This window comes from Berghia stephanieae, chromosome 1 (genome assembly GCF_034508935.2).
Source record: "Berghia stephanieae isolate SIO BIC M18660-M18661 chromosome 1, UCSD_Bste_1.3, whole genome shotgun sequence".
NCBI classification, from domain to species: domain Eukaryota; kingdom Metazoa; phylum Mollusca; class Gastropoda; order Nudibranchia; family Aeolidiidae; genus Berghia; species Berghia stephanieae.
In genome coordinates this window covers 34,150,380-34,175,543 of record NC_088360.1, presented here as the reverse complement: position 1 = coordinate 34,175,543, position 25,164 = coordinate 34,150,380, and the positions used below count along the sequence as shown (strand labels likewise).

Here is a 25,164-nt window from a genome sequence, read left to right as displayed (position 1 = left end):
ATTGAGTCTGAGAGGGGTCACCCCGCATTCCCTTTCTATTTCATAACGCCATCTTTTGGCAATCGCCTCCTTCCGAAGACCACCGGATGCAGTTGAGACACGTAATTGCAAAGAAGGTTCAGGAAAAAGATAAATATACTGAAATACATACTGAAATTATATTTTCTAATTTGAAATACAAATGGACCCAATGCTAATGTTTTGCTTTCGGTTTGTTTCAGTTTGTTGTTATATTTTTGTTGTTGTTTTTGTACTGTTCTGTTCTGTTTTGTTTTGTTTTTGTTAGTTTGTCTGGAGTTGTTTGTTTGTTTGTTTGTTTTTGTTTTGTTTTTGTTTTGTTTTTTTTTGGAGGGGAGGGAGGTTGAGCCAGTGATCATCTGAACATAATATCTGCATTCCACCTTGAGTAAAGATTTAAGATATCTACATAAGTTGTTTATGCATACTTTTAATTTAGGCGAAATTTAATTATATCAGAAAGATAACTTTATTTAAAAGAGTCAACAACTGTTTGTTTTATCGATGACTAAGTTTTCTCAACAAGATTCTCTCTGGTGCCGTCAACTTGACCACATATTCGACCCCTGTAAAGGTCATGTCGTTTATGCTTTTCTTTATCTACCAAAGCAAATAACTGTACTCGTATTTCCATATAATATAATACATCGTCTATTTTTAAACAACAATGCATATTGAGAAATATACAACATGTTAAAAGTTTGATATGTTTGTGGTCCATGTAAGTCTTTGATACGTAGGACTTGAACCTGACACCCTATCACACAAAACATCTACGTATATATATATTTCCAATCATGTTCATAATATTGGATTCTTCAGAAAACTTAACCACTAATACAAAGTTACAAAGTGAATAGCATAAAATAAACCAATTGACTGGTCTCATTTCCGGTTCAATTTGCCTTCTGATAAACGAGACAAAAAGCAATTCAGGCAGTTGTTTGTTTGTTTTGTTTTTGTTTTGTTTTTAATGTTTGTGTTTTTGTTGTTGTTGTTGCTGTTTATTTATTTATTCGTTGATGAGAATCACGGAGAATCACAAAAAAACGATGAGAATAAAATCTATGCATTTGAAATGAAAAGCTACCGGAAAATTCTTCCCATTCCCTGGACAGCAAAGGAAACTAACCAAAATGTGAAAGAGTGCCTTGGGAATAAAGAGCTATATCTCATCAAGACGATACAGAAGCCTAAAAAATTGATTTTTTTTTTTGGGGGGGGGGGGGTGGGGACATATCAAGAGACATGTCACCCTTGGAAAAAAATATATAGGGCATCGTGGAGGGTAAAAGCGGGAGAGGGAGTCCAAGAAGAAGGTGGTTACAAGACATCAGAGAATGGATGAATAAGCAAGTGACTGAATGTGGAACGATGGCGCAGGGCAGAAGCTTGTTTCCGTTGGTAGTTGCGGACGCCACATCCAGATAAGTCAAAGCGATGATGATGATGATGATGATGATGATGGCGATGATGAATCACCGTCTAAACCTCATTGCAAGTCATCGTGGTTTTAGTTGGTTTCTAAGGTTATTTTTTGACCTTCCGCAAATTTTATTGAATTTTCTATCCAAAAAATTATATACAATCATTGAGTAAGAGATCGTTTTTACACCCTAAGCCACGAATCTGATATGCAATCGATATAAAAGAAAAGCTGGATCGATATTGAATGGTCTTTTAACTTTGAGACTTAAGATGTGAATCCCAATCCTGTTTCACAACCATAATGATGATCACCTTAACCATCTTCATGATCATTATGTCTACAGCGTCATTAACCAAAGTCTGTAGTGTCTCGGTTTGTAGCAAAGTCATGAGAAGAGAACTGTGTATTTCTTTTATGTACTATTTATTCGGCCTAAAAGCAATCAATTATAACGCTTAGCAAATGAAATTCAATGTGTGACTGCTAGTCTTTCGCGGGAGATCATAAATCGCATTAAATCATTTGCATTTGAATTAAACCATGCCTTGGACCAATTTAGATTCAAGACCATTTTAACATTTTTTCAATCAGATTAGTGTAATTCAAAGGAATAGTTAAATTTATTTTCCCCTTTCAATATCTTTTAAAGGTCTAGACGAAAAAGTTTACCCTATATCAGTAAATCACTCGTGGCTTTTTAACGGGGACCGTCTTTGTAACTGTCTATAAAAACATTTTTTTTTTTTGCAAAATTATATACTGAAATACACGTGTATGTAATGTAACTATTAAACGATTCTGCTACATTCCATTGCAGAAGTTTCGTAAAAAAAAAAAACGTATTTAAAATTTTGGCTAGAAAGAAATTACAGATTTGAGAGTATTTGGCAAGATGAAGGGCATTTTAATCGATTGATATTTGAAGGACGAGTTTTCTGGCCAAAATTTTTAATATGCTTGTTTTTCATATTACGGCAGTATTATGATGTTAATTAACCATCAAAAGAAAGAGCATCGAGTGGTAAAAAGTGACACTCACGGTTCATGTAGGTTAGAAAAATCGGGACTTGGGGCATGGCGGGGATATTATCCTTATCTATCGATACATAATAAAACAAACGTATCTGTTGGGAATTTTTGTGGACGCGGGGTGGGGGTAGAATTGAAAAAAAAAAAAAAGGGGGGGGGGATGTTTAATCAATGCACGTCAGATACTGTCGTGAGTCGCCTAGTATAGATAGACGAGAGAATAATATGAATCCCTGAGTAAGAAAATATGAGATCGGTCGCTTCAAAACGGTATTCTATCGGGGTAATTTAAGTGCTAAAATTGGAATTTGTGGCCAGAAATACATTTCAATTTGATAGGAGAATGAATAACACGCCCTAAATTTCGTATTTCATATACTTTTAACTTAAAATACACTTTTCGACATCAAGTTCGCTGGGATATAAAACCAGATTGAGACGGCGGGTCACATGTTAAGTATCTCTTCCAGATCATCAAAGCAGGGTTAACACCCTTTCCTCCATACAAACGCTGACATCATATCGATTCGGAATGTGATCATTTTCCCGATGACGAAAATCATGATTAGAAAATAGAAAATATCGATTTTCAAAACACAGAGAATGTTTTAGTTTAGTTTAGTTTAATTTGTGTGTTTGTTTGGGTTTTTTTACCAATTCATTGGCTTTAAAAATTGATTGGATAATGTTCTTAAAAAATAAACCCAACTTATTCCAGTGTTTATACAGTAATCTGATCTTTCCATATTTCCTAATAAATGTCAAAACGAGGCGATGAATAGAAGGTGGGAGGATGGGATTCAGAAAACAAATCTTTTGTAACATATCTTAGTACAAAAAGGCTATGTTTCTTTCAGACAATACGCTAATATATACCTGCAATAATATACCTAATATATACCGCTAGGCATTTAGCTGTTTGCCTTTTGGCACGATTCCCGCGGGAATTCATGATGATTCGGTACATTACACAATGACCATCGTTGCGGAAACCAATGGACTGGCGTGAAATTTGGCCATTGTCTGAGATAGAAATGAGCCAGAAAAAGACAACAGGGGAAATCGAGTAGGAAGGGCTGAGAAGTATAGGTGAAAAGCGAGAAGTTGATAATTGATAATGTCAGCATCGTAAAATTGTCTAAGTTTTATTGTCCGCAAGGCTTCTTAATTTCATCAAAAAATCTTGAGTTATTTTTATTCCTTAATTTTGCACGAAAGGGACGCATAAAAATCAGGAGGGATATATATATATATATATATATATATATATATATATATATATATATTATATATATATATATTATTTTCTAAATTCGCATAAATAAATAGCTGGCAAAACGCATTTAAATATTTTGACCATCGATAGATTAAAATCAATCCCAACTCTCTAATAGTCTTAAACCCAGGTATTCTGACCCTATTGTCAGCGCATGGTATCTTGGCGTATAGAGGCCGCATAATGCCTGGATATATAGAATTATAAAAATAGGAAGCAAAAATGACAAGTAGAGACATGGAGAGTAGGCATCGAAAATCAATGTGGTTGGAAGTCGATAACAAAAGATAGCATATATAGCATAAATAATAATAATAATAATAATATAATGGTATAGATTTATAGTGCGCCAAACATCCCTTCATCAGGAGGGCTCTGGGCGCATAACAAAGATTAACTTAATAATGAAGCCCTAACACAGTACACGAACAACACATAATCAAAAGAAAGCCTGTCGGAATAAGAATGTCTTCAATCGACGCTTGAATTCCTCTAGTGAAGACGAAGAACGTATCTCTAGTGGTAGTAAATTCCACAACCTTGGACCAGAATGCTAAAAGCGCGTTCACCAGCCTTCACTCGACAGCGGGGTGTTTTCAGTTTGAGGTCGTTCGTTGATCGAAGCGATCGCTGTGGGTTATACCGTTCAACGAGGTTTGAGAGATATGCTGGTGACGAGCTCTCCAGGCATTTGAAAACGATAGTTGAAGATTTATATTTAATCCGCTGGTCCACTGGCAGCCAATGCAGCTGCTGTAGTAATTCGGGAGCTGCAGTTTTTCTGTCTTTCTGTAGTACAACGCGGGCTGCCATGTTCTGTATTTTCTGGAGTTTGTTTATTTTGTCCTTTGTTAGACCAACAAACAGTGCATTGCAGTAGTCCATTTTCGGGAATATCAAAGATGTTACCAATTTGTTGCAAGTTTCCCTATTAATAAATGGTCTGATTGTTCTGATATTTCTTAGAATGCAGATAGCACTTGTTCTCACATTGTTAATATGTTTGTTCATAGACAGATCACTCTCCAGGGTGATGCCGAGATTTTTTGCTGATGTTGTGAGTTGTATTTTATCATTATCGTTGATTGTCAGTGCCAGTGTAAATGGATCTGTCTTATTATTTGAACTAGCAATGAATAAGGCTTCAGTCTTGTCGCCATTTAATTTTAATCTATTTGCAGACATCCATCTCATCACATGGTTGATGCATTGTTCGTAAACAGTTATCTTTGAAACTATATCGGATTGCAAACACATGCTATACTATATATCTGGGTATCGTCGGCGTACATATGGTAAGCGAGAGAATGTTGCTCTAAGATTCTCACAACAGGGGAAGTGTAAAGTACAAAAAGGACTGGACCTAAAACGGATCCTTGAGGTACACCAAAATGAAGGTCACGCTCTGACAAAGTTACTTCCCCAATTAAAACTGATTGAGTTCTTTGAGTAAGATATGATGCAAACCAGTTTAGAGCAGTGCCCGATATGCCGAAAGTAACTTGTAGCCTTCGAAGTAGTATGGCATGGTCGATGGTGTCAAAGGCCGCCGAAAGATCGAGAAGACTAAGGATGGTGGTTTTTCCTTGATCAATAATTTGCAGCAAGTCATTTGTGATTCTCATCAATGCTGTTTCTGTGCTATGATTTTGCCGATAGGCCGATTGAAAGCACTCATCGAGGTTATGACAAGAAAGTTGTTTTAGTACAATCTTTTCTAGAATTTTGGAAATGAATGGTAGATTTGATACAGGCCTAAAGTTTTTGAAATTATCACTGTCAAGTCCCGCTTTCTTCAACAATGGCTTCACCAATGCTTACTTGAAGCTTTCTGGAACAACTCCCTCCCTTAATGATTGATTAATCAATTCAGTGATGTAAGGTGCAAGTTCATCAATACACTCCTTCAAAAGGGATGTTGGTAAAGGGTCGAGCCTACATGATTTGCTAGGACTAGAGAGAATCGTTTTCTTTGTGTCATTTATTGAAATTTCTTTGAAAGATGTTAAGGGTTCACCATAAAAAGAGGTATATTCTGCTTCTGTTTCGTCTGTGTCAAGTTCACTCCGTATCGTTGTTATTTTATTCATGAAATACTCTACAAAGCAGTCCGCGAGTTGCTCGTCGTCAGTGTGGTGTGGCAGGCTTGTTTTGATCTCTTTGCCTAGAAGCTTATTTGAGATTTTATAAAACTCCTTCGGACTTTTTATGTTATCAACTTTATCAAGATAGTAGATACGCTTTGCCTTAATTGTCGCCTCTTTGAGTCTATGTTTGAATGATATGTAAGTTTCCTTATCAATTGTCAGGCCAGATTTTTTCCATTTCTTCTCCGCTTTTCTTTTCTCTTTCTTTATACGTTTTACCTCCAAATTGTACCATGGTGATTCTTTTCTGATGTTCACAGATCTTGTTGTGAGAGGTGCGTGCTTATCCATAACACTAATAACTGCTTTATCAAAATTGTCACCAGTCACTTCTTTCTCACAATGTGTAGTTAGAGAGTGAGAGAGGTCCGCTTTAAATAGTTCTATGTCAATTTTCTTCACTTCTGAAGGAAATCCACTGCCTCGACCATGAGTTGTTCAATCACCAAGAGGATAGATAATATGTAAGTTAAACCACAGAATAAGGATCAATCAAAGCAAACATGATCAGCGTTTCGAATACAAGCTCTTAAATCATTTCTCAAAATTTATTTTATTGTGATTGCCACGTCTATTATGACTAATAATGTCCAAGATTTGTTTTCTTTGCTGGACCCGTTCTTATATTATTTTGTGTATATTATGTGACAAAAAAAGAAAACAAGCAAGGGATTAATTATTAAGAACGTTCCATTTTATGGTCCATTGTACATTCAGCACATGAATTATGCAAATCGCGGACCCTTCTGTAAAACCAGAGCATTGTCATATTAATGTTAATGTGAAGTCATTCTTTAATTGATTGCTATCGGGGCGTCGTTTTGTTTTTATGTTTTTAAGGATTTCACGGCGCTGGCGACATATTTAGGTCATTTCAGCGCCATTAAAAATATGAAATAGCAAAAAAAATAAATCTAGATTTACAGATAAAAACATATGAGAAAAAAAAGACAAATTGGAATATTTCAAATTGGGAAAATACGTAGATTCCAAGAACACTATCAGCGTGCTAAGTTTGAGATCACCCAAAAGTATTATCCAGGCACGAGCACAGGATCCCACTTAGACGAATACACTCAAATGTTTGCAAATCATGACAAGGATATTCAAAACAAAACAAAATATAGCAGTACTTAAGTACCGAGAGATGATTTACAAGGAAAGAAATATCATACCCTCATACTATAACTCTACATTTGACTGTTCATTCACAGCCAAGGATTCCGCCAAGGCCAGGACCAAGACAAAACCAAGTAATCTCATTCCAAGACGAAGACAGAAAACAAGTTAGAAAATGTATATATATATATAGGGGGTTAGAATACACAGTTAGCGCCTCCATGCCCACTAAGGGACTGTCAGGGCGTCATTCGTTTGCGGCTATGTGGTCTTGTGGTATGACACTCGCTTTCGGATCGGAAGGTCCTGGGTTCGAGCCTCGCTCGGCGCATAGTTGAGTCCTTGGAGAAGGCTCTTTACTCATATTCTCTCACCGTACTCAGGTGTAAAATGAGTACCTGGCCGTCAACAGCGTTGTCTCTGTCCGAAAAAAATTGTAATATCGCCAAACAGGCGTCATGTCCCGTCCTACATGTTAAATGTTGTTGTTGCCCAGGGACCCATTGTAAAGCGCTTTGAGCACGTTTAGTGGATGTTGCGCTATATTTTAAAAAAGCTCAAGCTCAAGCTCGTTTAATCTCCGTGTAATGCCATGTAGAATCCATACACATGTCTTGCCCAAATATCGCCTTTATCACCAAAACAATGTTACTTCTTCCCGCTTTTAATGTTAAAACACAGGTATGGTAGCTTAATAATAACCGAACGATAGATTGTGAATGAAATCGTATATTTATCATTGCTATCAATCTGTAGGTGAGTTTATGCAGCTTGAGAACTTAAATCAACGAGAATATGATTCGTAACATAGCATTGTACTGAAGCGGAACCAATTGAAATGAATTGTTAAAGATGGAATAGACACGTTACAAACATCCCGGAGCAAAACGTACGGCCCCGGATGTCATCAAGCAGCTACCTGATTCATAATATTCTCTCATACAAATGTCTATAATGGATAGATAACAATCTCACCTTACTTTCACTGGCCATTGTTGAAGGTTTGCTAAGTTCGGAATCTCTGCATTAATTTGAGACATTATCTTCTAAAAGAAGTCCACGATTTGAGACCATGCTGCCTTTCTGAAGACTAAATGAGAACTAAGTACAATGTTGATGAAGGATAACATTTCCTTTTTCTCTTGAATTTTTCTTTTCTCTTTACTGTTCTTTCGTTTTCTTTTCTTTCTTTTTTTCTTTTTTTTTTTTTTTTTTTTTTGGGGGGGGGGGGGGTATCTTTTTTGTCGGGGTTGTCGTTGCCTACTCAGCAAAATTCCAAGCATATGTTTCATTATTAATTTTATCAGCTTATAGTAATTAGTTTGAAAATATATCTGAAACACATTGAAGAGACAACGACGTACCAAGTAACAAAGCTACCTGTTTGGGGTAGCGGAGTCTCGTATATTTGGAGTATATATCTTTAAAAAAAGAATCATCATAATGCCTATTTAAATCATAAATCAAAACAATAATATTGCCATCACTTATTTCTGTTGATTCAATTGGTTTTTCGATACGTATTTTTACAGCAAAAATGTCAAACTGATACAAATAGGAGGAATTAAGAAGGGGATTTGATCTTGTTCAATTAATTAATATGGAGTTTTCAGTGAGATAAGCAAAAATGACGTGTGCCCATTTTATCCGTATAAATATTTTAATGGATTGAAAATGGGTGTGTAGATCTATGAACGGATATGAGAATAGGTGAGTAAATCGAGCGGCGATAGGATGATTGGATGAATGGGAACTGATGATACTTATTTGCAGGCTGATCACCCAAATTGTTACAGGTTAATTGTTGTACTGGAAATATCCTCAAACCAATGCAAAATAATGTCAATTACAACAATGTTAAATCAAGCCCATAATTGAGTTCGATTATCAGACCTGCAAATATGTGCACGGAGATGGGAGCCACAACTACCTTAAGTACAGGTCTACCAGTCGGATCGGGTGGCCTTCTTGTTTGTAAGAACCAATCGCAATATTATAGATTACTTATACTACATAGAACTGCACGTTAACAAAGTACAACGCCATGCATTTTCAACTCGTCGCGTGGTCTAAATTTGTAAAAAGTGTTCAGAATCTGCAGAGCCCACAATTTCGACTGGCGTGTACAGTGAAAATCCTGATGAAGTCAACATCGTCGGACCTGAAAGATTGGTTGACTTAAAGCAAGGTTGACTATATCCATTATAAATTAACACACGTAGATAAAGAATATTTGAAATTTTGCAGAAAATTTGGGACCAACAAAATCTGATTACATTAAGCAGAAATTGACTTTAAGAGTGTTGACTTTATGCGGATTCCAATGTATTGAAGATGGCAATGAGGGGAATTGAATGGTCATGTATATGGACGAGCGAGGGTAGGGGTAGATTATTGGATGGACTTGATAGATGGATATATTGAGAGATGGGTGATTATGTTTGAGATCGATGAGTTGCTGAATGAATTGATAACTGGAGGGAAAGATTATGAATGGATAGATAAGTTTTGTAGGAGGTGGATTCTTCTTTTCACTTCGATAACAAATTGAGATAGCACCGTTAACGCTTCACAACACATTTTTTTCGGTACACAACATATGCGGCTATTTATTCCTGACACAGTCTAATTTTTTTTTTCCATACAAGATACATGTGACACATCAACGTGCGCTATATTCTACAAAGAAATTGCGGTTGACGTCACAAATTAGTTGTTGCTATTTTCTGACAGCCATCGGAAGCTTGTTGCTATTTTCTGACAGCCATCGGAAGCTATCGATCGATGGTAATAGGGATTAACTTCCCGTTTGGGTTTGGGTTTTGACTACAATTATTTCTTATTGTTTAATCAGCCATAGCCAGTTTAGTATTTGATAGTACCGCACACTATTTGAGTACGCGGGTGTTTTGGATATTTTGGGGTTTTCCGTTCTTATTATGAGCGTCCCGTATTGGTGCAGGTTCGAATCCCACCACTGACGGTCTCTTTTCATCTTAATAGTAATTCTAAAATATTTTTGTAAACAAAATTCCTTTGAAAATCCTCAAGGACTTATTTTTTCATCAGGGCATATTTCAATAAAAAAGACCCAGAAAACTCAAGTCCATCATCATCATCATCATCATCGTCATCATCATCATCATCATCATTACCATATTATTATTGTGGACCTTATTATCCTGAACTCTTGCTTTATTCTCAAAAAGTAATTCATTCAAAATCAAGCTTAAATTGCCGCTTTCAAATAGCGTTGTATTGTGTGTGTGTGTGTGTGTGTGTGTGTGTGTGTGTGTGTGTGTGTGTGTTTTGGTTTTGTTTTTTTTTTTTTGTTTTTTGTTTCATTATTACTGGGGGGGGTTTTTTGGGAGGGGGAGGGGGGCAGTTTTTTTTTCTTTCTTTTTCACCCTTCCTTTTTCTTTCTTTTGTACTTACATTGCATATGGTAATTGATCCCACTTGAGTTGGATTTTTTTTCCTATCTTTTTTTTTTTTATTTATTATCTTGCTGAACCATGGCCAAATCCATAAAATTTTGAATGCATGAATATCGACACGTATTTTCAAGAGGACAGAGTAATGAAATACAGCATAGACGTTCCAGGAGATACAGTTATTTTTTAATATTAAAAAAAGGTTATGGCAGTGTTAGTGCACAGACCTACACTTGCATTACCCTTTCAAACGACCTTTCAATGAATATAACGACCCAATTATTATGAGACAGCTATTATGATATAGCTATTAAATTGTGTGAATCTTGATAGTAAAAATAAAAAAAGAAAGAAAGGGAGGAGAGGAGGGGGAGGAGGAGGAAGAGGAAGAGGAGGAGGGGGGGGGGGGGGACTAGCTATCTGAAAGTGCATATCGTATCTATGCATAATGTTATATTCTATAATCAACCATTTATCTTTTAAGTTTCAAAATCCATTATACAGAGGGGAAAAAATGATATAAATAGAGCTACAATAATATGAGGAAAAGAGATCGAGCATAAAGTTAAAGGGATAATTGATCGTGTAAGAATCTGAATTGGAAGATGTGCCTTTGAAAAACATAGATACGTATTATTAAAACTGAAATTTCCAAAAAATATACTTGAAACGGTATATTTTAGTCCTATGTGAAAGTCGGAATCGGGATATGGCAGTATTTTCTTAAGTCTATGTTAAGCAATTAACTGCCATACTCTGGAAAGACACGTATTTAAAATTTGTCCAGAAAACATGTCCTTTAAATATCAATCGATTTATAGAGCGGTATAATTAGGTGCCCCAAACGTAAACAATAACAAGTTGCTAGTGATTTTCGTTAGGGACCGGAAAAATTTACGCACAATATAGGTCTCCCAATTTTGTAGTTTGAGTTGTAGGCAATACACTTTCAGTGTTGAAAATATGTTTACATAAAATCTAACAGTTGCAGAAATAATAAAATAAGACTAAATTATTCTGAAAATCAGGCTCCGAATAATTCTCGTTTTGTTCACACCAGCGCAATAATTTGCTCTGGTCTAAAAATATATAGACTGTAACTTTTGATAAATTTTACCTTTTGTTCCATAAAATATCCATATCTAGACATTATTTGATGCATGATCGAGTTATTTATGAATATGTGTTTCTTTTGCCACCTAACAGCCAAATTTTAAAGGTTATTTTTTTCTATAATTTACATTGGAACTTGAGCTGTTAAGATAGGAACATGTGGTTTGCCATGTGCTTCTAGACCTTTGTTTACGTTTGGGGCACCTAATTATACTGCTCTATACGACACTCAATTGGCAAAAACTCTAAAACCTGGGACATCGTTCCCAATGCGCGTTCCTAAGGTCGCACATTGACTTGTTCCAAATTTCAAAGGCAGGAGTTCAAGAATCTTATATTCTTTTCTTAATCACTTTTTTAAAAATATATCGACCACTCACTTTTTTTCTCTCAAACCTGACAACACTTATCGTTTCCAAAACTTAACTGTACATGCGAAGTTACTCATCAATTATATTATCATTATAAGTTAGGGACCGTTGGCAATTGAAGTCAACCAAATATTGGCAAAATTTGAACCCCCCCCCCCCCCCCCCCTTGTCAACTCCTGTCAACGTTTGACCAACCCCCCCCCCCCCCCCCCCCTTGTTGATGTCAACTTTAACATTCTTATGCGTACAAGCAAACGCTCCACCACATGAGCTAACGAGGCAGTAAAATGAGAAGTCACAAGTCTTTTCTTACATTTCTTTAGAGAAACAAAAACTGTATAAACCTTGGAAAAATTGACTAGACATTTTAAAATATATGATACTTTTTGGACCTTAAAATAGAAATGTCTTTTTTTTTTAGTGCAACTTGAAACATGACAGAAAGCAAACAATTTGTAACAGTATCTGAGGTATGTTTTTTAAAAGTGTTTAAAATCTTCACACCAATATATTTACAGAATTTTTCATCATTCAAATATTGAAGGTATCATTTATGATCTCAAAAATATTTCTGATATTTGGTGGTAAAATCAAGTTTTCTTCTTCAGCATCATCATTTTCATCATCTTTCTCATCCACTGGCACACACACACATCTTTCTTACTACAAACTCTTTTGTGAACATTCATACTTTTAATTGTTGAATGGTAGTGCAATAAGGACACAGGAGAATGGCAGTTAAATGAATCATTCAACTTTTTGATGAGACTTTTCGCATTTTCTACTTCTTTTTTCTTTTCATTGCTGGTGGTATAAAATAATTATAGCATAGTTGACATCAACTTTTGGGGGACTCCCCCTCCCCCTCCCCCTTGTCAACTTTTGAGAGACCCCCCTCCCCCCTTCCCCCTTTTTGGTTGACGTCAATTGTGAACGGTCCCTTAGAGTGAAAACCAAACTGCTAGATTTTTTTTTTTTAAAGAGAGAATCTATGAATATAACGGTTTCAGAAATAACAAAACACTGAAAATTGAACGTTTTGCTCCCGAAACTCTTCGTAATCTAGCAACAACGACCAAAAAAATAAAAAAAAATAACCGATAATGATTCACGTAAGATGTTTGATTGTTTTATTGTTGGCCCTAGAATGGTGTATTGAGCCCAAAACGTTCTCCGTCAAGTATAATTTTGTTCTGTTTGGAAGCTGCTGCATTCCTTTGTGTTCAATATCATTCTTATACACGAACTCTTTCAATCTTGAGATTTTTAAAACAACAAGGTCGCGTTATTTTTTTAAAAATCACTAGTCATCTATGAAACTGTAATTTCCTCTCTACGTCTATTCCATTTTTATCTATTTTTTTAAAAAGTCATTTATTAAATTCTTGAAGAATCATCAAAAATGTAACATTGTAATTAATAATACTGTCACATAAAAAAATGAGAGGAAAAGATCCTCCCGAACATGTTGACGTCTTGATCTTTATTATATAGAAAGCAAAGGAACCCGTTATAAACATTTATAATTAATTTTAAAAGTCATTCCTAGTGATATTGTGTTAAAACCAATATCGATAATCACAGGTGTGGTTTGAAAGATCGCAACTGTACCAGTACCAGTACCAGATTAATAATATAGTTATAGTTAGAATCGATAATCTATATTAAATACTCAAGGCCTCCCTCTTGCCTTCCACGCCAACATGAGTGTTTCAGTTACATAAATCGGTAATTTATATAAGACCCTAATCGAGTGGATGTATACAACCTAATATAAAAGCAGCTGTGTGCAATGAAGTGTGGAATGAAGAAGAATTTAAAAAATCTCGTTATAAGTAAAGCAATCATTCAATCATGGTCTTAATGTGGTTGAACAAAGCATGAGGTTAACACCGTATGCCCCGTGTAATTGTAGGCTATAATTTCACAGACAGGTCCACTTGGACTGTGTTCTGTAATGCGTAGTTCGATTAGCAGTGTGGAATCCTGTCCAAATAGGATTTGCCTTAAACCTACATACTTTTTTTTTCGGGAACTCAATTATCATATAATGCAGTCTTCGGTAAATTGCACCCCGGAAAGAATGTGCTGCCAATTGTGAAGTCTTGCATTTTGGCTGATTCTATAATAATAATAATAATAAATATATAATAATATAATAATAATAATAATAATAATAATAAATAATAAATAATAATAAATAATAATAAAGATGATGATGATGATGATGATGATGATGATGATAATAATAATAATAAAGATGATGATGATGATGATGATGATGATGATGATGATGATGATGATGATGATGATGATGATGATGATAATAATAATAATCAAAAACCCATACCAACTCGATTGGGATCGTGAAAAGCCTTCAATTTGCATCCGTTTGCAATGAGACTGTCAATGAGAGCTTTAAAAACCATGAAGTTGTGAGAGAGCAAATTCCTGGGTCTCTGCTGAGATTTGAACCCACGATCTTCCGATCTAAAAGAGAGTGACTTAACCATGCTACCATAAACATGCCCCTCTAAGCGTTTCACAGTGTAAGTGGGAGGGGTTTCCAAGATGTAAATAAATATGCAAGCAGCTATTTTGTGTCACCCCGTGTGGTGTCCGGGGTCCCTCAACTGAGAGGGTCAAGAATAGCCCAACGCCAAGCCAGGTTGGGGGTTGGCAAAGGGTTAACACCCCTTTCCGTTAAACTCAAACCGTTACAGAAACACAGACAGACAAACCAAATCCTTTTTTTTTTAGCTTGGGCGACCGAAGAGTTTCTGGAATTACAGAATTTATGAAGGATAACAGACAAAGCCGAAAGGACTCTGCTGACCCGATGACGTCTTCGCCAAACAAGCAGCTTCGAATTGCGTCGTGGAACGTTCGCACCATGTATGAAGCAGGAAAAAGCTCTCAAGTTGTGACTGAGATGAGAAGATACAGGCTGCATACGATGGAGGTGGATTGGACACACGCTTAGAAAGAATGACTCAACTATAACAAAGAAAGTATTGGACTGGAACCCTCAGGGCAGAAGATCAAGGGGAAGGCCACGAGGAACATGGAGAAGAATTAAAGAAGCTGATATACAGAGAAGTGGTAAGACCTGGAATGAGATAAAAAAGTTGGCTCAGAATAGAGAAGGATGGAAACTGTTTGTCTGTGGCCTATACCCTGACCAAGGGTGAAAAAGGCAATGATGATGATGATGATATTTTGTGTCAACAGATATGATGAGCAGTGGCTAGTGAAGCCCTAAATGGTGGGAAATGGATAAAAGCCCATATTTTACACTTTCGTCTTCCGTTTTAATATCATTCTCAACAATAAACCCACTTGTCACCAGAGATCCATGAATATCCATGTATTTCCAGATGTATGGATGAAGCATATTATTTTAAATAATCATGAATGCATAATGTGACACGCGTGTATTTATAACGGTACTTATTCGATGACAGCATCACTTACAAAAACAGAGATACTTCTGCTGAATTAAAGCTCCCCCAATTTCTCAACCAAGATTTGTTGAGCTCTTCTCAAGCCGTCAACTAAATAAAACTATCGCATCTCATCATTGCGTAATTTCCCTTGGCAAATTGTTCAATAGTTTCTGTCCTTGAAATGTTCGCTATTTGTTCTTTGCTTTAATTTGAAGACTTTCAAGTTTACCCTACATGTATTTTTGTAGTTCAATCGTCCCGGGCATCTGGTAGTTTTCCTTTGCTCGAAAATTACAAATGTAACAGAAAATGTGAATTGTCACAAGCCCAACCCCCTTACAACTACCCTAACAAAAATCGTATACATTCCCACCTTCTGCTTACAACTACCCTAACGAAAATCATACACAATCTCACCCCCTCACGACTACACTAACAAAATCAGATACACCCCCTCACAATTAACCAAACAAAAGTCATATCCAATCCTACCTCCTCACAACTACCCAAACAAAAACATATACAATCCTAACCTCTCATAACTACACTTATAAAAATCACATCTCATTGTGCATATATTATGTATTATGTTATTTTGTTTAGCAAGAACAATGTCGTTCTCAGAAGAAAATACAATAATTTTTATAAATCTGCACATTGCATTTTGGCGAAGTAATCAATTTGGCGATGTGCCTGTGAATGTTGACGGATTATATTCAGAGGACACGTGTAGTAACGGTAACCTATGACTTAAAGAAAAACGGTGGCCAACGCTGCCAAATACAAAAGATTTGTAAGAACTGGGTCAAAAATAATAATACTGAGCCGAAGGCAAGGCGAATCGTTTGGAGCGACAATATAATCTTTATGAACGTCACAAATAGACTGGTACAGACCACTAACTATACCTTTGAGAATCCACAACCTACCGATCGTACCACTCCACAACGTTCCGATGGACGTGGCCTCTTCATTGGGACAGAAATGGATATTGAAAGCATATTATACAAATATGGTGTTGGTCGTCGCCTACCCATTCCATGAAGGAATTTTGATAATCTATCAAACAAACGTCTTATCTCAACAGGAATCACCCATGTTGTTCACAGTCGTGAGGAAATTGGGGGTTCATAATTTTGTTCAAGGAAAGTGTCTGAAGCGGGGCTCGAACCCAAGACCTTCCAGGGCACCGTTCAATGTCTTAACCATTCGGACACCTCGCCATCACCACCCTCCCATATCATCTGTATGGATGTAGTTATATCTGGTATGAGTGGGTTTTTTCAAATTATCTTTTTCTTTAAGTATTTCGGTGGGAGGTAAACAGTAGACTTATCTGGAATTAAAAGCAATCTTTAAATAACCATTACCGTTTTCAGAACCGTACAAACCTCAGTGCACATTATTGCAGTTCTGATAACCGAGTGCAATTATGGGCTTAATTTAACAAGAAGAAAAATGAAGATGAATTTATAAATAATTTAACAATATTTTTTTTCTATTAATTAAAAAAATGTTTAAATATAAATAATAAATTAATAAATTAATAATAATAATAATAATAATAATAATAATAATAATAATAATAATAATAATAATAATAATAATAATAATAATAATAATAATAATAATAAAATAATAATAATAATAATAATAATAATAATAAAAGAAAAGAAAGAAGAAGAAGAAGAAGAAGAAGAAGAAGAAGAAGAAGAAGAGAAGAAGAAGAAGAAGAAGAAGAAGAAGAAGAAGAAGAAGAAGAAGAAGAAGAAGAAAGAAGAAGAAGAGAGAAGAAGAAGAAGAGAAGAGAGAAGAAGAAGAAAAGAAGAAGAAGAAGAAGAAGAAGAAGAAGAAGAAGAAGAAGAGGAGGAGGAGGGTGAGGGAGAGAATGAGGTAAAGAACGAAGAGGGAGGATGAGGACCATACAGTCAGGAAGTGAAGGAGAAAAAAAAAAGAGAGATAATAAGAGAAGACACACATATAGAGAGAAGGAGTGAGAGAGCGAGAGAGAGAGAGAGAGAGAGAGAGAGATGGAAAAGATAAAGAGAGAGAAAGAGAGAGGGAGGGTGAGAAAAAGAGAGAGAGAGAGAGAGAAGAGAGAGAGAGAGAGAGAGAGAGAGAGAGAGAGAGAGAGAGAGAGAGAGAGAGAGATGTTTGCAGAATGACGGGGAATGTAATGGAGGAGTAAAAGGGAATGAGAATAGGACTTGAAGGTTATTATCTCTTAATGATGTCATAAAACGATACTCAGTATAAAGTGCATCTCCTTGATGTAAAACAGTTTTACAGGATAAAGCAAAACAGCAAATAAAAGCACTCAAAAAAAAAAAACAGAACAAAACAAAAACAAAAACAAAAAAATATTTAAAAAACAACTACAAATGTGTGACATAGTTTTAAAAATTGCACAATTCGACTGATGACTAGGGGGCACGACAAAACACATATTATTGGCGATAAAATGCACTGAGAGAAAAGGATATTATGAGATTTTGTTTTAAACTGTCTCTTATACACAATATTATTTTTAAGTTTCCGGTTCCCTTTTCCTTTTCTTTTCTTCTTTTTTTTTTTTTTTTTTTAATTTATTTTTTTTTTTGTGTGTGTGTTTTTTTTTTCTATTTTTATGACATAAGTTATGAAAAGGATCAGTTTGATAATTTAATAAAAATTAGCAATATTAATCTGAGTTGGGGGAGGGGGGGGGGATCTCTATAAGGTGGTCTAACTTATCCTAACTCACCTTTCATATGTTTGTTTCATCTTTTTACAAGCCCTATATGTGCCATCCTTGATTACTTGGCATTTTAGGACCTCGGAGAAGGTACCCTCGCCCTTCTTACCAAGGATCCTGTATTCTGTTTGAATAAATGAATACATAAATAAACGATACTTTCAAATAGCATAAATTAAAAATAAATTTCCTTAAACATTTTTCATCTTTTTAAAATAAAATAATAAAATAAAATTCCCTTTATTCATCCCATAGGGAAAATTTGTCTCTGGGGTCTATTCCAAGTGAAGACTAGAATAACCCAGGCATCAGCAGCAGTGCCGTGCCGCAAATTGAGCTAAGGTGACTTACTCAAGGCCACACAGTGCAGCAGCTGGTGATCAAACTCAGCACCTTTCAGGTACAATGCAAAGACCGTGCCACTGAGCCACGCTGCCCTCAAAGTTTTAGTTGTGCTTTAAGTGAACAAAGGTTGCTGATTATGTTAATGAATGATTTGCTCCCACAAAGTCCACCAAAACAGTGATTGGGTATCTGATCTTGTAAGTGGTTTGTGATAGACTAGATGCTATCCAAAGGGTAGCAAGCCTATTTGTTTTGTGGCATCGATGGTGCAACAGTATAGTGACCCATCTTGATAGAAGTCGCAAAACCCTGTCGTCGGCTAATTTAAGTGGCAGGAACATACATTATCCAAACTCAACTCAGGTGTGAATGAGTACCTGGCTATTTATAATGATGAATATTATAAAACAAAAACAAACAAAAACTTAAGCTTATCTATAGTGCAATATCTACTAAATGTGCTCAAAGTGCTTTACAAAGGGTCCCTGACCAATAGCAACACGTAACATGTAGAACGAGACATGACGCCTAAAGGCAATATTACCACTTTTCCGACAGAGATGATGCTGTTAACAGCAAGGTACTCATTTTACACCTGACAACGTTGAAAGAATATGAGTAAAAAGCCTTTTTCAAGGACTCATCTTTGCACCAAGCAAGGCTCAAACCCAAGATCTTCCGAACCGAAAGCAAGTATCATACCACAAGACCACATAGCCGCACAAAAGGGTGCTAGTACAAAAAGTTAGTCTTGTATTCTATGAAATGGAAATTTGGTTTTATACAGTCTCCTGAGAGGATGAATGAAGCATTATGAAGTACTTTGATCATGGTCAATCCGTAAAAAAAATAAAAATAAATACATAAAATTCTTTCTATTCATGCATAATTAGATGTTTGTCTTTATGGTCTATTCCAAGGTAAGACGGGAATAACTCAGGCATCAACCGCAGTGCGGTGCTGCAAAGTGATCTACAGCAAAGTAACTTTCTCAAAGCTTTAAAGCACAACCAGGAAATTGAAAACTGCTGTGCCATACTGTCCTATATGTAGTAAAATACAGTAATCCTTCAGAGCCATTAGGCCCATGGAGTTAATCCCAGTTTCTGTATTGTGAAACAGACAATAGCAATTGATTGTTATCCTTTGGATAGGATGCTAATCTATCGTAATGTACTTTCTGCCAGATCTAAAAACCCAGCAACTCAATAACTACTGGTTAGACAGGGAGGTCCGAAAAAAAAATCTCGACTTCACCCGAGATTGATCACAGTCCTTTTATGCATGAAGCTATCTGGACCCCACGTAACTATGTAAATGTTCTACACTATATTAGAGCGTCTAACTTGCACACACCCAGACATGATTCGAATATGTGATGTGAATGTTAATTTTTATCTGGTCCTCTGTCCACCCAGCAGTGATTGGGTACTAATGAATTTTATACAGCCAGTGTTTGACAGAATTGTGTGTCCCATTCAATGGAGAACAAAATTAATTTTGTCAGATTAACACCCTACTAACCATAAAAAAAACTCTAGCTCTATAACCTGGTAGTCCTGATTCCTGCCTTACTGTGAATGAACGAGATTATTAATTAGAATAGCTCAAAAGTTAGGGTACTTAATCCATAAGCATGAATTTGGAATTTGGATACAGACTAGGCTTTAGTTCTTTTCTTTGTATTTTCTGACTCTCTTTCCACCAGCAATGATTGGGTAACTGAGAGATCAGGTAGAAAATAATTTGCCATAGACAAATGCTCTATTCAAAGTTTGATGATTTGTTAAAGTCTGTTTCAGTCCTCTGAGATAAACAATTCCTAGGAATGGAAGTAAAAATGAACAATACAAAATCAGTAATTGCTGTCTGTTTTAAGCTCTAATAATCCACCTCTAGAGTGAAAACTGTTGATTGTCAGATTTAGGTATTCAGTGAAAACACAGTGACTGAGGGATTACATTGAAAAATTTAAGCTGCAAGAAATAGAGTTAATTTTTCCCATTAATTTCCCCGCTACGTTCCTAAGAACGTAAGAATCAACCCTTTTAAAATTTATTTAGAGACTTAATTTTCATGATAAGACAAGTGGGACTAATTAACTAAGTTCTCAACCCCCTTGACAATCTGACAGCCTAAAACTGTAATAAAAAATGTCTTCTTTGTGAGGACTATCTGTGATATCATTTTGTAAAATACATTGGGATCTGATAACGGGATTATCCCAATCAAATTATGTAACACTTATTTAACATTCATCGCAATTCTACTGTCCATAATCTTCCCTTTAAGTACCATTAGGTTAGACTTGAAAATAAAAGAGTGAATGGAGAAAACTTACTTTGCAAAAGCAGGTTCATCCGGGCGGTGTTGAGTTGCACATCTATCTAAGTAAATATGTAATCCATAGTAAAAGAAAACTTGTTCCACTTTAATCTCTTGTACTGGAAGCACTACACATTATCCGTCAGAAAATAGTCAGTCAAATGACAATACTGGAAAAATCTCATGTTGATGTTTTACTCATAATTATAAGCTAATTTATCTTATCATATCAATGTTCACTGATTCACTGGTATGTTATATTCTTTATTATATGCTTTTCGTCATTTTACAGTTAACATTTAAAACTAAATGTGGATAGAATTTGATTGTTAAAGGCTGAAAATAAAAGGTTGGCGATGCATGACAAGAGTAGTAAAGAAAGAAGAGAATTATGTCCTATGGATAAATTATGAATAAATAAACATACGTTTGATCGTCAACAAGGTACCCTCCCAAACATTCTTAACATGTTATTGTCAGCATTATTTACCATTATTTATGGTTTGCAGTAAGTCGAGACCACAGAATTAGCCGCTAGGAAATGGGTAGAGTGGAGAGCTTAAATGTATCTTGTTAAAGTTAAGATAAAGTCATCCCTGTCTCTAGTTTATTTCAATTTCAAGTGTTTTACGAATTGGTTTGTCGTAAGTTTAGTCTGTCGTGATGGATATATAGGATAAAATGATATCAATTGAAACAATACTTGGTTACACGGGGGAATATAGAGGTTAAAAGACCAATATTATCGGCGCACAATATGATAACTGGAGTCTAGAACTCTAGGTGAATCCTATCTAGAATTCAAATTCAAATGCAAAAAAAAAAAGAAGAATAGATATTCTTCAACTTTGGCTAAATTGAATTAATGATTGCAATTACACGTTTTAGCCAAGGATTACTTGGTTTTAGCATAAATCCAGAAAACAATGTTTAACTATACATATTTGATAGAAACATACGCTGGAATTGTATTATGTTGGATCCCTACAGGTTCTCCCAGCATCGAGAATGAAAACAATCATGGATCGTAATGTGACAGAAGCATTTTCCGACGAGAACCGACAGCCGAAGCGATCGGGTCGCTATGGGGATCAGCTCTTTTGTATTCAAAACATGTTTAGTACATTTTAACTACCTTAATAAGCAAAAGAATTGACTAAAGTGAGTGGAGCAGGCACTTATGTTGGTAACAACAAGATATGAAGTGAATAGAAAAGTGCCAGAAGACAATAGAGAATAAAAAATTTTCGCGGCGGTGGTGGGGTTCGAACCTGCGACCTTATTGGTACGACAACTCCGCCTGGCAGGTGAGAGCGTGGCTCTACCGTGTGAGCTATCAACGAACACAAAAATATTCGTTTCAAACTCAAAGTCATTACTAGATCCCTCTCTCACCCACTTCTTGAGACCGCCGATTCGTTCGTACACCACCATCGCGAAATATTTTGACCAGCAGTTAAGCTTAATAGCCAATATTCTCAACACAAACATATAACATAGAAACGATTGAGACATTGAGTATGCTCCGGTGTATGGGGTGAATTTTTAATTCAGAAAAGTGAGTGGAGCAGGCACTTATGTTGGTAACTGCCAGGCGGAGTTGTCGTACCAATCAGGTCGCAGGTTCGAACCCCACCACCGCCGCGAAAATTTTTTATTCTCTATTGTCTTCTGGCACTTTTCTATTCACTTCATATCTTGTTGTTACCAACATAAGTGCCTGCTCCACTCACTTTTCTGAATTAAAAATTCACCCCATACACCGGAGCATACTCAATGTCTCAATCGTTTCTATGTTATATGTTTGTGTTGAGAATATTGGCTATTAAGCTTAACTGCTGGTCAAAATATTTCGCGATGGTGGTGTACGAACGAATCGGCGGTCTCAAGAAGTGGGTGAGAGAGGGATCTAGTAATGACTTTGAGTTTGAAACGAATATTTTTGTGTTCGTTGATAGCTCACACGGTAGAGCCACGCTCTCACCTGCCAGGCGGAGTTGTCGTACCAATAAGGTCGCAGGTTCGAACCCCACCACCGCCGCGAAAATTTTTTATTCTCTATTGTCTTCTGGCACTTTTCTATTCACTTCATATCTTGTTGTTACCAACATAAGTGCCTGCTCCACTCACTTTTCTGAATTAAAAATTCACCCCATACACCGGAGCATACTCAATGTCTCAATCGTTTCTATGTTATATGTTTGTGTTGAGAATATTGGCTATTAAGCTTAACTGCTGGTCAAAATATTTCGCGATGGTGGTGTACGAACGAATCGGCGGTCTCAAGAAGTGGGTGAGAGAGGGATCTAGTAATGACTTTGAGTTTGAAACGAATATTTTTGTGTTCGTTGATAGCTCACACGGTAGAGCCACGCTCTCACCTGCCAGGCGGAGTTGTCGTACCAATAAGGTCGCAGGTTCGAACCCCACCACCGCCGCGAAAATTTTTTATTCTCTATTGTCTTCTGGCACTTTTCTATTCACTTCATATCTTGTCAAAAGAATTGACTGAAAAGTGTAGCAATACACAGATGAAGTAGAACATACACCGGCAAATCGGGTGCCTCAACCGATTTGGAGCATTTTGAGTATTCTTAGGCTTGTTGCAGTTGTTTCCCTTATTAAAGGACTTGGATTTTTCATCCAATCCAAAATTAAATAGTTGCAGCTTCATGTGATGAACTAGGTGTGGTGGGATGGCGTTGATATATTGGTTTTAAACTAGTCGAAATAACTGTCACAAAACTAAATATAATCTAATTTGTCCAAATCTATAGAGGCAAAGTCATCCCTTAAGGTAAAGTGACCCCAGTTGACAGTAAGCAGTAATTAAAAAGACATGTGGTAATTATTAATACTTTTGAAAATCGATAATAATTAATTAATATAAATATAAAGTTTTAAGATATAAGAGAAGAAGCTTTAATTTCCAAAGTAAATAAACAATTCAGCAGCTCGGTTGATAGAGCGCTCGTGGGTGAAGTCGAGATTTTTTTTCTGACCCCTTGTCCACTCAGCAGTTACATGGGTAACTGAGCCTGGTAGACCTGGCGAAAAGTACTTTGCGGCAGACAAGAGTCCTATCTAAAGGGTAGCAAGCAATTGCGATTGCCAGTTTCACGCTATAGTAACCGGGATACTCCAGTTCCTTAAGGCTAATGGTGATAGAGAGAAAGAGAGAGATAGAGAGAGAGAGAGAGAGATAGATAGATAGATAGATAAAGAGAGAGAGGGAGAGAGAGAAAGAGAGAGAGAGAGAGAGAGAGAGATTAAACCATTTTTTTTCTTCCGACCATGAACACTCGAATCTTGGATGGAGGAGACCGTTGAATTTTTAAAACATTAAACTGCAACGACAGCATAAAAATAACAGAGTACCTAGCTAAAATTGCTACAGCCTTTCACCTGATATCGGTAAAGGAGATCATTCAGATTAATGCAGGTCCGAAAATATCCAGATAAAATTCAAAGGCAATTTTGGATGTTATTAGTTTGTCTTATACGTGTGTGTGTGTGGGGGGGGGGGGGGGGGGGGGGTACCGTTGGTCTTAAGACGAGTGCTTCGTCTGGTACTGCCCATCGCTTGAAGAAGAAAGAATATATTGGGAAACATCAGATCCACAACTCCGAACATATTGTGTTATATAGTAATAAATAATCGGTGCTCTTTCGAATGTATGTCTCCTACCCATAGCCCTACTATAATACTTTTAGTACGCCATGCTCCTACCCGATCTCTTCCCTGCCAATCTATGTGATTCAATAACATTGTCAATAAATTTCGATAAAATAAAGTAGGATGTTCATTGAAAAACAGACAGATGGCTCGTTGATCGTAAAGTGGGAGAAGTAAGTCCCGTGTACTCCTTTTATATATTCACGTAGCTAATCAACTGCTTTCACTTTTACGGAGGTTGACGGAGTTGGTCAAGCTTTTCATTTGCCCCTATTGCTGTGCAGTCACATATCAAGAAAAGTAGGGCGAATCGATTGGGTGGTAGAAAAAGGCCAGAGACAGAAATTATCTTTCTCGTAACATTCCCCACCCCTCTCCAGCCCTTGAATAAGGCGCCAAACATGAATCAATCAATTCGTCTGTATTAATTTGTATCCGCGGTTACACGTCTGTACTAGATACACGTTTAAGGATATAGGTGAAATTTGATGTATCTACAGTCATACCCAAAACAAAAACGCTTTTCTGTCCGTTTTTTTTTAATTTTTTAGTTGAACCACACTGTTGATTTATGGCTAATATATGCATATTAAAACATAAATAAAATATATTTAAAAAATTAAAACTTCAGGTTTCAGTTTCAGTTTCATAGAGTGCAACATCTGACGGTGATAGTGGTAATGGTGATGGTGACCGCAGCAA

General features: G+C 36.2%; 1 protein-coding gene across 9 annotated transcripts in view; it reads right to left on the bottom strand.

Moving 5' to 3' along the window:
* The window catches only part of LOC144972593 (MAPK/MAK/MRK overlapping kinase-like), a 55,021-nt gene extending 33,127 nt beyond the window's left edge, over positions 1–21,894 (bottom strand). For 4 of the 9 annotated variants that reach the window (XM_078914034.1, XM_078914059.1, XM_078913996.1 and 1 more), the window contains exon 1: positions 18,126–18,262. In XM_078914034.1, the coding sequence (XP_078770160.1) occupies positions 18,126–18,262 (137 nt within the window). Of the gene's footprint in view, positions 1–18,125; positions 18,263–20,802; positions 21,123–21,745 lie in introns of those variants that run through there. The other 5 variants (XM_078914068.1, XM_078914042.1, XM_078914005.1 and 2 more) reach the window with 3 other exon arrangements.
* Between the last annotated feature and the right edge of the window lie 3,270 nt (positions 21,895–25,164).